Here is a 16,421-nt window from a genome sequence, read left to right as displayed (position 1 = left end):
TACTAAGAGTCTTAATGCTGTGCCATGGAGTCGGTCACATGCCCTGTATCCTCTGCTGATTTATTTATTGTGTCAGAAGCAAATTTATTTATCTTGTAAAAACTTGGCATTCTTCTAAATTTCCTTTGACCAATTTCCTTTGGCTGAGCTATTTAAAGCCTAAAAGTGGATTTAAAGTGGATCCAAGCTCTAGGGGCCGGGCTGTGGTGCAGGCTGTTGAGCAACCAGCTGCAGCCTGCTGCAAGGAATCACTCTGACCAGGAGGTCATGAGTTCAAGGCCAGCTCGGAGCCCCGTGTTTGTCTTGTCTTTGTTCTATGTTAAGGCATTGAATGTTTGCCTTATATGTGTAATGTGATCCGCCCTGAGTCCCCTTCGGGGTGAGAAGGGCGGAATATAAATACTGTAAATAAATAAATAAGAAATAGTGCAATGATGGACAAGCTTTTGCGCTTGGTGTGTCAAAATTCACCAAAAAACCTAGCATGACTTGGGTGGTGTGTCACTTTGAGAAAAAAAACCATAATTTCGTATATGTATAGTTTAAATAACAAAAATGTATAATTGTAATATATAACTGTATTTAATAAATCAAAAACTATTTACTACCATTATTTACATGTACAACAATCTATGGTACCTCTTGCAGTTTCCATGCTGATTTCTCTCAATTCTAGTTTCAATGTAGTCATGAATAATGAATAATATAATAAGAATATAATGGTAATAAAATGATAATATACTACAATAATAATAGAATAACAATTGAATGATATAATATATACAGTAGAGTCTCACTTATCCAACACTCGCTTATCCAACGTTCTGGATTATCCAATACATTTTTGTAGTCAATGTTTTCAATGCCATGTGATATTTTGGTGCTAAATTCGTAAATACAGTAATTACTACATAGCATTACTGCGTATTGAACTACTTTTTCTGTCAAATTTGTTGTATAACATGATGTTTTGGTGCTTAATTTGTAAAATCATAACCTAATTTGATGTTTAATAGGCTTTTCCTTAATCCCTCCTTATTATCCAAGATATTCGCTTATCCAAGCTTCTGTCGGCCCATTTAGCTTGGATAAGTGAGACTCTGTGTGTGTGTGTGTGTGTGTGTGTGTGTGTGTGTGTATGTATGTATGTATGTATGTATATATATATATATATATAAAAATGTAATGTGCATGATTCCCATGGAGTAAACAACAAAACCACTGGACCAAATCACACCAAATTTGGCCACAAAAGACATATTTATTTATTTCCAACATTTATATCCCGCCTTTCTCACCTGAAGGGACTCAGGGCGGCGTACAAAATTGGCAACAATTCGATGCCTACACATAATTAAAACAGCAATGAAAATCCAATTAAAACAATATAAAAATATAAAACATATGATTAAAATCTGCATGCAGCAGGGTGTCAGCAAAAATGGCTAGGCGTGTCAGTGCTGACACGCATGTCATAGGTTGGCCATCACTGCTCTAGTGTGATGAGGTCCTAAATTATTTTTTCTTGGTTTTGAGTCATTCCCTTCTTTTCCACTCTCTGACCCCTGGAAATGATCCAGTAACTTTCTCCATTTCATTGCAGAAGTATGCTGGGGAATGCAATTCAAACTTGGACCCCCTTAGGTTGCTAGGAATTGTGGGAGTTGAAGTCCAAAACACCTGGAAGGAGGGCCCAAGTTGGCCCCGCCCCTTTAGAACGCTCAGCTTCTCCCAGGGAGACGAAAGCCCCGCCCACGCGCCTCCCTTCCTGTTTGTCACTTCTCTCCCCCAAAGGCCGGCGGTGGCGTTGGCCCCGCCCACTCACTCTTGGATATCCTATTGGTCCGCCCTTTCCGCTCCTGGCCCTCCTATTGGTCCGCCCTTTCCGGTCAGCTGTCTTTCTCTCCCCGCCGGCTGCTTGCCCTGGGCACGCGTGTGTCCCCCGATGAGGCTCCGTTTGGCCTTGAGTCCCGCGGGCTCGTAGCATGAAGTGCCACTACGAAGTGCTGGGCGTGAAGCGCGACGCCTCCGACGATGACCTCAAGCGCTGCTACAGGAAGCTGGCCCTGCGATGGCACCCCGGTAGGTAGCGCTTCCCCATCCAGGCCCGTCTACACTGTCGATTTAACGCGGTTTGGCAACGCGTTTTGAAGCTTGGGTTTGGAGTTGAATCATAATAAAGCAGGCATGGGCCAACTTGGGCCCTCCGGGTGTTTTGGACTCCAACTCCCACAATTCCTAACAGCCGGTAGGCTGTTAGGAATTGTGGGAGTTGGAGTCCAAAACACCCGGAGGGCCCAAGTTGGCCCATGCCTGCTTTGTAGATGGGAGAATGTTTCCATCACCTGTATTCCAGAAGGAGACTGACATACTTAAAGAATGAATCACTATACTGAGGTCATAATAGCCACGACTGGGAGCAAAGGAGGCGGTTTTGTTAGCCGTGTGTCATCCTTACACTTGTATCTACCTCAAAGTCTGTCCCATTGTTTTCATTAGAGCTCATTCCCGGATAATTGAGTATATCATGCAGTCTATACGAGGTAATCACGCTCCTATTTACTTCGCTGTCATTCACCACCACCCTTGTGCCGGCTGGACTTAGTGATCTAAGTGTTGGGTTGCTGACCTGAAGGTTGCCGGTTCGAATCTGCGAGACGGAGTGAGCTCCCGTCTGTCAGCTCTAGCTTGTGGGGATATGAGAGAAGCCTCCCAGCAGGATGGTAACACATCCAGATGTCCCCTGGTCAACATCTCTGTAGACGACCAATTCTCTCACACCAGAAGCGACTTGCAGGATGTTCTTAAGTCACTTCTGACACAATTTTTAAAAACCCCCCACACTTTTGTGAGTTAATACTCTTTTCAATGGCCATCACCACCACTTATTGTCTTTGTGCTATTATTCTTGGTGACCTGGAGAAATCAAGTAAGGTCCTCTCTGAAGTCTTAAAAGGTAACCAGGGTTAATCCAAGAGATTATTAATTAAACCACTAGTAGATGTTAAATACATTTCTATTTATTTATTTATTTATTTGCTACATTTATATGCCGCCCTTCTCACCCTGAAGGGGACTCAGAGCGGCTTACAAATTAAATTTACATACAATGTTATTTTATTAGCATAGTACAATACTGGTAATAAATCGTACTGTATCAATAACATTTCTATCACGCGAGGCTGGCAACTGCTTGCTTACAGTCTGCTATCAAAACTACTCTGCATTGTGATGTCGAAGGCTTTAATGGCTGAAATCACTGGGTTGCTGTGAGTTTTCCAGGCTGTATGGCCATGTTCCAGAAGCATTCTCTCCTGATGTTTCACCCACATCTATGGCAGGCATTCTCAGAGATATGAGGTCTGTTGGAAACTAGGAAAGTGGGCTTTATATATCAGGTTTGGAGAAAGAACTCTTGCCTGTTTGAGGCAAGTGTGAATGTTGCAATTGATCACCTTGATTAGCATTTAATGGCCTTGCAGATTCAAAGCCTGGCTGTTTACTGCCTGGGGGAATCCTTTGTTATGATGTGATTAGCTGGCCCTGATTGTTTCATGTTTGGAATTTCCCTGTTTTTGTGTGGTGTTCTTTATTTGCTGTCCTGATTTTAGAGTTTTTTTAATACTGGTAGCCAGACTTTGTTCATTTTCATGGATTCCTTCTTTTGGTTGAAATTGCCCACATGCTTGTGGATTTCAATGGCTTCTCTGTGTAGTCTGACATGGTGTTTGTTAGAGTGGTTCTCAAATAATATTTCTGCGTTCTCAAATAATATGCTGTATCCAGGTTGGTTCATCCTGTGCTCTCTGGTTGAGTTAGTCTGCAGTGCCTCTCATGTTCCTTGATTCGTATTTGGGCAATGCTGCATTTGGTGTTTCCTATGTAGACTTGTCCACAGCTGCATGGTATACAGTATACTCTTGCATTAAATTGCTAATTTGAATTTTGGGAAATTCTTTTATTTGAACGTGCCATTTATGCTCATATATTGGTTGACCTCATATATAATTCAAAAGCAGGTTTGGGGCTTTCACCACTCTATGCAGAGAAGGGGTTGATAAGAGTTAAGGGACAACAGTACTCACATTGAGATGAGTGTAAATCGACCCAGGAATGTTTGGCTGATTTTTTAAAACTAAAATTGCTAGACTTTTACATTAATATATAGAGTGGCATATTGTCCATGTAAAGTCGAATATTTCTGTACCCAATATCTCTGGAATAAGCACTTTTGTCCCCTTCCCAGAAGCTTTCTGTCTTATCAAAAATCAGCTACAGAGGATTTCTTAGGCCCCTTCTACACTGCCATATAAAATCCATATTATCTGGTTTGAAGTGGATTCCATGGCAGTGTAGACTCATATAATCCAGTTCAAAGCAGATAATCTGTATTATCTGTTTTGATAATATGGCATTGTAGAAGGGGCCTTATAGGGTTTTTGGATCCATGAAGCAGGGAGGCATACAAAAGGAAGCAAGAGTATTGTTTATTCTTTTCTTTTCCCCCTTTCCTTCCTCCTTTCTTTCTCCCAGCCATTCATCCATCCGCTGGGACTCAAGGCAGCTTACACAATTAAAATAAGGGCAGATAAAATTCTATATCCTTCAGATACGTTGTTGTTAATTGCTGTCAAGTTGACCTTGATCTCTGTCCATTGTTTGAAACACAGACCCCCAAGACGTCTTGTTGTGGGCAGCCCTGCTCAGCTTTTGCAGACACAGGGATGTTTCTTCATTCATGGAGCCTGTGCACTTGTAATGCAGTCTATGTTTCCCTATGCCTTCTTCCTTACCAAGCACTACTATCTTTTTTGAGTTATGCAAAGCTAAATGTATAAATAGAATGTAAAACTACGATCAGCTCTCCCTATTTGCTGGTTTAACCTTTGCAGACTTGACTATTAATGGATTTAAAATAGTCTTACTCACACAAGCATTCTTTAATAAATGTAATTGGGAATCTCCGATTTCTCATTGGGTTGAAATTTGCTGGGCTTCAGTGTACAATATTGGAAGAAGGTCATTTGTTTTTATATTGTTTTTATATGTTTGTTTTTTATATGGTGTATGATGATCTGAAATTAATTCTGTGTTAGAAAAGCTTTTGTGGGGGAATTAAATTACATTCTGCCATTGTGTCTTTGCAGACAAGAATCTAGAAAACGCGGAAGAAGCGGCAGAGCAGTTCAAGCTGATCCAGGCTGCGTATGATGTGCTGAGTGATCCTCAAGAAAGAGCCTGGTAAGTCTTGCATTATTTGTGAGGACGTTATGAATGCAAACCTCCTGCTCTGTGTGTATTTAAAGCCAAACTCCAGTGGAAGATTCATGCTTAGAGATGGGTAATGGTTAGTGTGTTGGAATCAGACTTGGGAGATCCATTTCTGGCCTTAACTGAGCCACAAAACTCACTGAGTAATTCTTTCTTATCCTAATCTGCTTCCCAGGGCTGTTAGGAGGTAATTACCATCACGGTTTACATTTCAGTACAGGCATCCTCAATCTGTGCCCTCTAGCTGTTTGGTCCTTCAGATCCCAGAATTCCTAACCATTAAACAGGCTGGCTAGGGCTTCTAGGAGTTGGAGGCCAAAACAACTAGAGGACTGCAGTTTGAGGATGCCTGGCTTAGGATATACTGGTTGAGCATCCTTTATCTGAAATTCCAAAATTCAACATACTACAAAATTGTTCATATGGATGACCAAGATAGAGACAGCTTTGCTTTTCTAGTGGTTCAGTGTACATTATCTTTGATTAATTCACAAAAGTATTAAAATATTGTATAACTTTATCTTAAAGCTATGACTAGAAGGTGTATATGAAGCCTAAGTGAATTTCAGGTGTGCTTAGACTTGGGCCCAATCTCCAAGATATTTCATTAAATATTGCAAATATTTCAAAATCCAAATCACTTCTGGTTCCAAGCATTTCAGGTAAGGGATGCTCAACCTGTAGAAAATAATTGCAGGCCTGTGTGGAACTGTACTCTCTGGCGTAAAGCAAAATTCTGGCCCAAATACTGTAGTCCAGATCAATTGCAGAATTGAGTTACATAAGTGTAGGCTTAACTATACAGCTATTAATGGCTGCTGGCAATGAAAAACAATGGTTGTTAGTAAGACTCAGTATCTTAGAAAAAATTACTGGCAGCTTCAACTTTTCTTCTCCTATGACTCCCCTGCTCCATTCATTATGATCCAGAAACTATTTCTCCTGACTGTTATGGACATGGGGTCAAAAGAAGTATATCTTTCGTTCTGCAGAAAGGTTTCAGGGTCTCAAGACTTAATTTTTCCCATTAGGTATGACAATCACCGGGAAGCTCTGCTGAAAGGAGGGGTGGATGGAGAGTATCAAGATGACAGTTTGGATTTGCTCCGCTACTTCACTGCTACATGTTACTCTGGTTTTGGAGATGATGAGAAGGTAATTCAAGAGAAACACTGTGCCAATTACTCTCTTCTGTTGTGCTTTTGTATTAGTAAGGGGAGGGCCTCATCTCTGCCAAATAATTTAGAACAGATCCAGAAACAAAGATAGGAGATAAAATGACCGTAGTAAAAATATGCAAGTTGAGTATCTCCTTTCTGACCCTCATTGCCCAAATATCTCATTATGTAGGCATATGCAAATACAGACAAAATCCGGGGGGAGGGGGAATCCAAAACATTTTTGTTCCCAAATATTTTAGGACAAGGGATGTTCAAACTGGATTATAACAATAGTAATACCACCACCTTAGAATAAGATTGGGAAATCCATAGTCTTCCCCATCTTTCTGCAGGGTGTCCATGGGCTCTTCCCATTGATAAGCACTGTACAAGTGGTTTACTAGAAGCATCCTGTGATCTGTCAAAAGCTTGAGAGCACTATCTCATTTGGAGACCACTTCACACTGCTGATGAAATAGAAGCTTCCCTTTTTATTTTTATTGTTCATTTTCATGTTCTCTCTTTCAGGGGTTCTACACAATCTATCGGAATGTCTTTGAAATGATTGCAAAGGAAGAAAAGGAGTCCATGATGGAGGAAGACATGGAAGAGTTTCCAAATTTTGGAGACTCTCAGAGTGATTATGACACAGTAAGTAAACTAGAACATTAGCAATTTAGTTTTCAATTAGTTTGGGGGAAAAAACTGTATTATAGTTTTTTAAATTATATACAAATAAAGAGGGAGCCGAGTCTAGGTTTAGACATATGCAACTAGAATTTGGAAATCTTGCTTCTAGTCTTGGCTTATTTCTTCCAGATTTGCTGGGGTTAGGGGTGCAAGGTGCCAGGCAAAAGTGGAATATTTGTGAATTTTTAAAAGCCACTTTTTTACCTGAGAGAGTTAGCTAACTAGGAATTTCTTAGTCCCCCAATGCTGACATACAAATCAACTGCTGACTGTAGATTCGATTGGTGAAACTACAGATTCCTAAAGAGACCATATTAATGAAATCCACAAAAGTTAAACCTACGAATGTGAAAGGCTGGTTGCATGTAGAACATACCATATCTAAACACAATTTCCATTTTCTCAAGGACTTCTTCTCCTTTCCCCTAAATGTTGATGTTCCTTTCCATACTCTCATTTTCCTCTTCCAATTAGGTTGTCCACTGTTTCTACGGTTACTGGCAGAGTTTCTGCACCCAGAAGAAGTTTGCCTGGAAAGAAGAGTATGACACCCGGCAGGCATCAAACCGCTGGGAGAAACGAGCCATGGAAAAGGAGAACAAGAAGACCCGTGACAAGGCGAGAAAGGAGCGGAACGAGCTGGTACGCGAGCTGGTGGCCTTTATCCGGAAAAGGGACAAGCGGGTGCAGGCCCACCGGAAGCTTCTGGAGGAACAAAATGCCGAGAAAGCGAAGAAAGCAGAGGAACTCCGGAGGAAGCAGAAACTGAAACAAGCCAAGTATGAAAAATAATTAATCTGAGCTTGTTTCTGCCACTTGAAAATAACTGATTGTTTGATTATGCTCCTCTTTGTCTTCACTAATAACTGTATTCCTGCAAATTATTGGATGTGCGTGGTCACTGCCATTAAAGGACAGACCAGATGGTAGCCAGACTCTGTGAGGAGTGGCTTAGGGACCTTGGTATGTTTAGCTTGGAGAAAAGAAGACTGAGAGGGGACATGATAGCTATGTTTAAATATTTGAAAAGATATCATAAGGAAAAAGGGAGCAGACTAGGTTTCTGCTGCTCTAGAGACTAGGACACGCAACAGTGGATTCAGAGTGTTTCCACCTAAACATTAGAAAGGAACAAAAAAATCAGCCTTCTCACTTGCTTTTCCTTCTTTTTAAAGACTGGCCGAGGAGTATAAAGAACAGAGCTGGATTAGCATGTCGGACCTGGAGCGCGAGCTGCAGCAGATGGAAGCACAGTATCAAAAGGAGTTTGGTGATGGGTCCAGTGATGAAGATGAAAAGGAGGAACAAGAGTGCAAAGAAAAGCAGGATGGTAAGGGGAAATGTGCAGAGCGCTGCTCACATGGGAGGAGTATAAATCCCCTTTCCACATTAACTTTACTTCTGATGGCTAAAACCCTGATCCTACAAATGAGTGAATTCATTTATTTGAAAAAACTCTACCCTAAGTAACCAATAGTTCTTGAGAGGATTTGACATATTTATGGTTTGGTAAGGCACTAATATTCTTTGGCAGAGAAAGTTAAAGAACTTGTAAAACTACAACTCCCACAATTCCATAGCATTGAGCCATGGCAATTAAACCACATTAATTCTACTGTGTAGATGCATCCCAGGAACCCATAATTTGCAATAAGCCCTATCAGCATTGTGCAATTTGAGTCAAGTAAACAAGGGTAGGTTTGAGCAAGGATGTTTTAATATAATATAGCCGCCTTCATATAAAAAATTCTTGTTCTCCACAGATAAGTTAAGTGAAGAAGGAGATGATGCCAGTTTCTATGATGATCTCTATTGCCCTGCTTGTGATAAATCCTTTAAGACAGATAAAGCGTAAGTATTTTTCTCTTTGGCTCCCAAAGAAAATGCTATCCAGTAACTGTTTTGCCCCCCCCCCCCCAAATCTTGTGCACCAGGACCTCTTGGTTTCAAAAGGGCTTCTTCCTAAGTGAGCAGCATATAAGGAATCAGTAAGTCAACCTTGTCAAAGAAGGCAGGGCTTTCTGTCTTTTATTTTGTGAACTATACACTATGTACTCTGAAGGCACTACATCAATCAATAAATGCAATGTGCTAACTCACCTTTCAGAAAACTCAGTGTATATATTGCTTGTACACTCACTCTTCATTAATTTCTGCCTGCCAATTTTCTGCAGCATGAAGAACCACGAAAAGTCCAAGAAGCATCGAGAAATGGTTGCTTTGTTACGGCAGCAACTAGAGGAAGAAGATGAAGAGTTTTCTCCCAGTGCAGTTGATGAGAATGGACTGGATAGCAAAGAGGAAGAGGAGGCAGAAGAAGTGCCCAAGCAAAAGTACATATTACAATATGGAGGGGAAAAACCCAAATTTTATAAAGTTGATTTTTTTTTATACAACAGCTGCTAGAATCCTATCCAACGCATGGCCAATTGTTATCCAAAAAAAGGGCAATAAGTTTGTATCAAAATTATGATCCAGTTAACCCTGTTGAGTGAATACAGATCACTCTGTACCAGGATAAAAATGGTAGAGAGGTAACATATACATTCCTCTGTAGATACTCATGATAGATGATGGGCAGGTGAAGGTCTGTAATGAGAGGAGAGATGATTCCAGATCTGCATCCCTTCCCAGAACTCTCCTGGGAGCTGGGTGATGCTGGTTGTGACCTCCCAGTTCCCTTTCCTCCATTCAGTAGTACACATATCATCAGTTCCCTGCACTTGTCTGGGATCAGTGATTGGAGATAATAGCTGAGCAGTTGGTAGACCAGATAGGGAACCTCTTCTGGATGTGTTTGACCATATCTCTTGTCTATAAACATATTGTGCTCCCCAGGCACTTGTCTGTGTGGTTATAAACTTGTTTATACTCACATACTTATTGCAGCCACTGTGAGACCTACAAGTAATAAAGAGCAAATGCATGTACAATTAACAACCCCAAGTTAACATCTAATATAATTTAATGTTTGTTAAAATACAGTAAGACCCCCCCAAAAACCATATTACTTACCAAAGAAGCCACTCTGAAATAATTTGCTAGGTCCTCCAATGCACAACTGATACATTGGGCCCACAGGTCTGGTAATTTAACAATGTTTGGTTGTAGCCACAGTTCCAAGTAATGTCAGGAACTTATCCCACACAGATACAGGGATCTTCTATACATAGTTCAGAATGAGTAGCATGCACATATTAATTTCTTTTTTTCTATTACAGACTTTCTAAGAAACAGAAAAAGAAACAGAAAACAGTGGTGGTAAGTTTTATGATTTATAGTAACATTTGCATGGTTTTATGTTCTATACTAATGTTTCTTAGACTGGTTGACATGGGAGACCTGCAGGGTATTTCCTCCCCAATGTGCCAGTGATCTATTAGCTCCTCTTCTTCCTTTTCTTCCTGAATAATTCTCCTGATGCCCCATGTATCAGCACTAACCCACAGAACATCACTTTGATTAGTCCTGCACTACAGCATTCACTGCACCCACTCGAGAATGATATATCTGTTTGAGCCCAGTGTTAGGTGTCAGCTGTGTCCTAGATGCAAGTCATGTTACACTTGGACAAGGAGAAATACTGTCTTAGCCTTCTAGTTCTGGGGAAACTCCAGAATTTATTTGAAGAACCAGCACAATCTGGTGAGGTTGTGCTTGCCATCCTGTAATGCAGGCCATGGACAAATTTAAAGCAGCCACAAATATCCTGAACTATATAAGCACTTTGAGTCATTGCATTGCACTCATTGTCCGCTATGGGGCAGGCAAGGACAGGAAAAAATTAAACAGATCCTCTCAGGATGCATCTACACTGTAGCAGTAATGCATTTTGACATCACTTTAACTGCTGTGTCTCAATGTTAAGGAACTGTGGGATTTGTAGTTTGGCATGCACTCTTTGGCAGTGAAAGCTAAAGGCCTTGTAAAACTACAGCTCCTAGGAATCTATAGCATTGAACTATGGTAGTAGAAAGGGTGTCGAATTGTATTCATTCATCAGACAGAGGGAAAGGATCCACACTTGTTTCAGGATTCATGAAAGCTTTCTGTTTTGAACTACAGCTTCCAGAGCGGTCTTTGGCTTGCTGGAAATTGTGCTTTATGGGATGCTGAGGATTTGGTTGGGGACTCTAGCTTTCAAAAGTTAGGTACAAATGACTGCTAAATCAATTTAATTCAGTAGTGCAGCCTCGCCTCTGGATCACTAGATGAGAATTTCTGGCATGAAAAAAATTGGATCTAGACTCAGGCATTTCAAGAATAGACCCATAAAGCTAAATGTGTCTTAAGCTGGTCATGGGAAATGGAAGGCTGTTGATTTCAACAAAGCTACTCTGTGTTACGACTGGACTTCTCCCCAAGTGGCCATTGCTTTTTTGGCATCATGGTGCTTTATTAAGACTGCAAATAATGCCAATTTCTGTCTGAGATTCCCTCTACCCATGCATCCTCTCAGTCTTGTCCAGAGTCCCAATCCATCAAAGCAGAGTACAAAGGTACAGGAAGGTGCCAGAAGAGGTCGGATCTGTTTCTTCATATGTATGTTTTTATCTGGCAGATGGACCCTATTTTATTTCATTCATTCATCTAAGTAAAGTGGAGCGGCGTGCCTGTAGATCTTACAAATGAATGTTAAGTGAGTATATTTGTCTTCCCAGTTCTCATTGTTCCTGCAAATGCTTCCATCTTCTTTAGGTGGAAGAGGACCGTTCCAATGACAAAAGCACACAGGAGCAGTTTAATGAAGCAAATCAAGGCAATGGTGATGTAAAGCAGGCTGCAACCAAAGAAACAGAAGATGTCAGCAAAAGCCACAATCCAGAAGATGCAAGTCCTGGAGAAACAGGAGAACCACCAGTTGATCCCAAAACTGAGGTGACAAGGTAAAGACCTAATTTTGTGAAGATGCTGAAGTCAGCAACTGTTGGTGAAAATTAAATGCTGTGCATTGTAGGATCACTTCTGGTATTCTGTTGGTGACTTACACTGATGTAAGCTCCTATAATGCTAATGTATCTCATTTTAAAACTCATTGTGGAAGGATGCATCCAGTTTACCTTGCAAATTTACTGTCCAATAACCTTGATGTCAGCCAATTTTCAAAATGTATTTTTAAATTAAAGAGAGTGAGAGAAGCGTATTAGTTTGAGTGTTGGACTAGTACCCTAGGGGGTACATTTACATTATCTGTCTAATGCAGTTTTATACCACTTTAGTTGCTATGGATCAGTACTGTGGAATCGTGTGAGCTGGAGCTTTACAGGGTCTTTCATCTTCTTTGCCAAAGGCTTGTGGGACCTCGCTAAACTACACATCCCATGATTCCATTGCATTGCGCTATGGCATTCAAAGTGGTGTCAAACTGCTAATTTTTAAAGTGCCTAGCATTTAAATCCTCGCTTGGCCATAGAAACCAGTGGGCAAGTCACACTTTCAGTGGTGGAGGAGGAAGGCAAAAGCAAAGCTGCTCTGAACAAATCCTGCCAAGAAAATCCCATGATAGGGCCTTAGGCTTGATGGAAAAAGCTTGAAGGCACACAAGAACAAGAACAACACACACATACACATCAACATTTCCTCTCACCTGCAGACTGGCTGGGATATGAAATGCATTGAAAGTCCTTCCTCCAGGCCAACTGCCGTTGCTCTGACCTCCAAGAAAGATAACAGCATCCAGCATTTGCTGGACATAATCCCTTTCTACATGCCCCCTCCCCCCAAACTTTCCTTGTGTTTTCTGTCCTTTTAGATTGTAAGCCTGAGAGCAGAGAACTGTCAAATTAACCTTCTGTAAATTACCCTAGGAATTTCGTTGGCTTAACATTGAGGAATATATGCTCTAAATAAAGAAATGAGGTGTTCCAGCCAGAAGTTTCAATTCACCTACTAAAGGTGCAGTTCCTCAACCGGGGGAGCATACTTAGACTGTCCAATTGTCCCTTTGAATTATCTCCTTCCTTCTGCCATCTGTGTTTGCCCTACAATGCTGTAAATTATCTGAGGCCTGGTTTAGGTTAAGATACGTATCCTTATGCAATCAAACACAGTCAAAATGAAACAAAGGGATCTTAGCAAATGCTGAAAATATGTGTTGCCTCAGCAGTTTAAGTAAGCCTCCTAGCCAAAGGCTCAAGAAAGTTACTTTTGGGGAAAATTGATCTTCCAGTTGTCGTGCTGTGAAGGATTATGTGAGTTGTGGTGCAGAAACATTTGTTTTTCAAGGTCTGTTCTCATTATGTGAGAAATACCAACACTTGTATTCCTTCAATTGTTTGATCATTTTTGAGCTGTTTGAAAAAGAATAAGGAACAAAGGCAGAGTTTTATGGGTCTTGCTTACATTACTACCTGTGAAGTCAGGATTTAAAAGGATTTGCTGCTTTTGATTGAATAGCAACCATTGTTCTGTTCAGTGCTGTGGGGAAAAAACTAATGAATAAAAGTAATTATTTGTTTTTTCAGCAACCCTAAAGCTAAAGGGAAGAAAACAAAAGACACAAAGAAAACTTCCACCAGAATTTCTTCAGACCATCCGGCAACGGTATGTAGAAAGGATTTGGATTGACACCTTTTTGACTAAACAGAATATAATGAACATCAATCAAGGCTATGCATTCACAACTGCCCCATATTCATGAATCATATGTCAAATCTAATTTTGGGGCTGTGTAGAGATCATGGAAGTCTCTTAACCCCCTGGGCTGGATAAGGTCGGTTCCCCTGTCAACTGAGAAGCAGCAGTCTTATATTCCCATCCAATCCTCGTGTGAGCAGGATTTGTGAGAGGGATACTTTGTTTGTTGCACTGGAGATCTCTCGCAGGAGATAGTGACAATGTCAGGCAGTTGCTTCTCAGCCAACAGGATTTGGGCTGTCCATACTGAGTTCATCAGGGCAGTCAGCTGCCAGATCAGGTGAAGGATTTAAACTTCTGATCAGGGCATCAAAGTGAGATTGTGACAAGGACTTGAGAGCGGCCCTACTTCCGATTGTCACAACCTTGCTGGTAGGGACCAAGATCCCCATCATCCTTTTGGGAACTTGTTCATAAGCTGAATAGGTTTCCTTCCCTCATCTGATGGCTGGCTCTTAAGGTAAATTGGACTGGCATTTACATAAGTTTACAGTAAAGCTAGCCTTACCTAATACCAGAGCAATAATGAATATGTAACTCTAGGCTCCAAGTCTAACTGTGTTATGCAGTATTAGCCACTGGACTATTTTAGTGTTCAATATGCAAGGGAGTCGTTGGTATGTTTCGGAGTATTTAGTTGTGTGGAGGCTTTTATGGCAAAGCTTGTCTTTTGCACCACATGAATTGATGGGTACCTTGGAATCTACAGCAGCCTGTAGGTGCTTTTCCCCATGATAACTAATAGAAATGAATTTCTCTTCGCAGGGGAAGATTTCTCTCACTTCCTGTTGTATCACCCCAATCTTAACTATGAGTTGTTTGTAAATCGGATGTTTGTAACTCAGGGGACTGCCTGTAGTAGGTTTTTCCATCAGATATGACTCAATGGCATCTGTAGGCAGGAGGGCAGTCTACACCAAAGAACCAGAAAATTGGATAAATTACTATTATACCATCTCTTGTACTCGGCTTGTGGGCTTTCTAGATATGTCTACATCTTCATTCAAACCAAGGATTGGGAGAAATTACTGCAAATCCCAAGATCCACCAGCCAATTTGGCCAGTGACCAGGCTTTCAAAAGTATTTTTTTTCCAGCCTTTGAGACGTGGGACTAGCTTTGATCTGCCCCAGAAAATCAATTCTTATATTCCCAGTTGCATTTTTACTATATATAGATACAGATAGATGTGCCTAGAAGACAAGTTGTATGAATGCTAATGGTTTTTCTGTTTATTGCCCTGTTTCTTCTGCCTTCCTGTTGCCAGCATGAAAGTTCCCTCCAGTGTGTCACCTGCCACTGTGAATTCCAGTCACGAAATAAACTCTTCGAACACTTAAAAACTTCAGGCCACGCAAAAGCCATGCAAGAACCAGCTGTCCAAGTCGCCATGAGCAGCAGAAGCAAAAAAGAAAAACGCAGAAACAGATAGGGCTTCTGGAAGGAATCTGAGGACAGCCAGTTCATTATAAGTATGGGTCACTCCAAAAGGCACTTTCCTTGCCCAAAGAGACACAGACTTTGTTTTAATGAGTGTACCTGGAATACAGATTTCAGAGTCCAGCAAAAATATGCATTGTGGCATAGTATTTAAACATATGACACTCAATACTAATTTATGTGCGGATCTTTTAAAAATTGGCCTATAATTGACTCTTCATGGAGTCTAAATGGTTTCAGTTCTCTTCCTTCCCACTCCCCCTACTAAAGCACAAAACTTGTAAAGACACATATGTACAGGGAAAAGAAATAAATTATTTTTCTTTAAACTGCAGAGTTTTATAGAGTGTGCTATTTGTCATTTTGTATCTTTGCTCAACATGCCCAAGTATGCATGCAATCCAGTACTGAAAACTTGTATGTCTTTAAACTGAAACGAATCTTAGCTTTTAGCTGCTGGAACTGATATTAAGGCATCTGTTCTACTGTTTAGAATATCAGCCTCTTCATTTGATTTCATACTTTTCCCCCACATTCTCAAATAGCAATTCTTATGTGACCTTTTACTGGGCTGTTTTGATTATTGTATGTAAGAGTTTTCTCAACTGAAGAGGTATTTGTACATCTCCAAACCTCGCATTTCTCCCAACCTTGCCAGTACTTCTCTCTTATGCATAGGAGGTGTCTGAAAAATCAGAAACAAACATGCAGAACTCACAAGGTCCTGTAAATGCATGCAGTCTAACACTCAAAATAGTAATCAGTTTATATATTTAATCAACCAGCATCCAGTTTGAGAATTAATGTATTTATAATTGGCCTTATATGAGCACAGAGTTGAAGCCAGCATGGTGTAGTGCAGTGGTTTTCAACCACTGGGTCCCCATGTGTTTTGGCCTACAACTCCCAGAAATCCCAGCCAGTTTACAGCTGTTAGGATTTCTGGGCGTTGAAGGCCAAAACATCTGGGGACCCACAGGCTGAGAACCACTGGTAGAGTGGTTTGAGTGTTGGACAACAACTCAAGTCAGTTCTCTGCTTTGCCATGGAAACTCACTGGGGGATCTTTGATGAGTCACACTCTCTTGGCCCCAGAAAACCCTGTGATGAGTCCTTTGTAGGTTGGCACACAACAACTAGGTTTTACAATGCCTATATTCACCTGGTAACTGCCATGATGTTACAATGTAAAGGCATCTTTTGCAGTGGTAGCCAGTGAAATTCC

At 40.9% G+C, this 16,421-nt stretch overlaps 1 protein-coding gene across 2 annotated transcripts; it reads left to right on the top strand.

The window, feature by feature from the left end:
- Nucleotides 1–1,873: 1,873 nt before the first annotated feature.
- Nucleotides 1,874–15,530, top strand: dnajc21 (DnaJ heat shock protein family (Hsp40) member C21). 2 transcript variants are annotated; one of them, XM_003224269.4, is made up of 12 exons: nt 1,874–2,082; nt 5,148–5,241; nt 6,303–6,426; nt 6,960–7,082; nt 7,596–7,900; nt 8,297–8,451; nt 8,885–8,972; nt 9,296–9,454; nt 10,343–10,382; nt 11,820–12,007; nt 13,586–13,664; nt 15,024–15,530. In XM_003224269.4, exons 1-12 carry the CDS (start codon nt 1,986–1,988, stop codon nt 15,186–15,188), a joined length of 1,617 nt encoding a protein of 538 aa, XP_003224317.1. In that variant the 5' UTR covers nt 1,874–1,985; the 3' UTR covers nt 15,189–15,530. The 2 variants fall into 2 exon arrangements, with proteins under 2 accessions (XP_003224317.1, XP_062828567.1); XM_062972497.1 differs by lacking the exon at nt 1,874–2,082 and adding an exon at nt 2,513–2,543.
- The last annotated feature ends 891 nt before the right edge of the window (nt 15,531–16,421 follow it).

Source organism: Anolis carolinensis, chromosome 2, assembly GCF_035594765.1.
Source record: "Anolis carolinensis isolate JA03-04 chromosome 2, rAnoCar3.1.pri, whole genome shotgun sequence".
Classification (NCBI taxonomy): Eukaryota; Metazoa; Chordata; class Lepidosauria; order Squamata; family Dactyloidae; genus Anolis; species Anolis carolinensis.
Note: the sequence above shows the minus strand (reverse complement) of the source record. Positions and strands in the feature narration are given on the sequence as shown.

Excerpts from the sequence above, each read along its gene's own strand:
- dnajc21 (XM_003224269.4), top strand. The coding sequence starts at position 1,986 with ATGAAGTGCCACTACGAAGTGCTGGGCGTGAAGCGCGACGCCTCCGAC. Across the intron at positions 8,973-9,295 it reads TCCTTTAAGACAGATAAAGC|CATGAAGAACCACGAAAAGT; the intron begins GTAAGTATTTTT and ends AATTTTCTGCAG. Across the intron at positions 9,455-10,342 it reads GAAGAAGTGCCCAAGCAAAA|ACTTTCTAAGAAACAGAAAA; the intron begins GTACATATTACA and ends TTTCTATTACAG.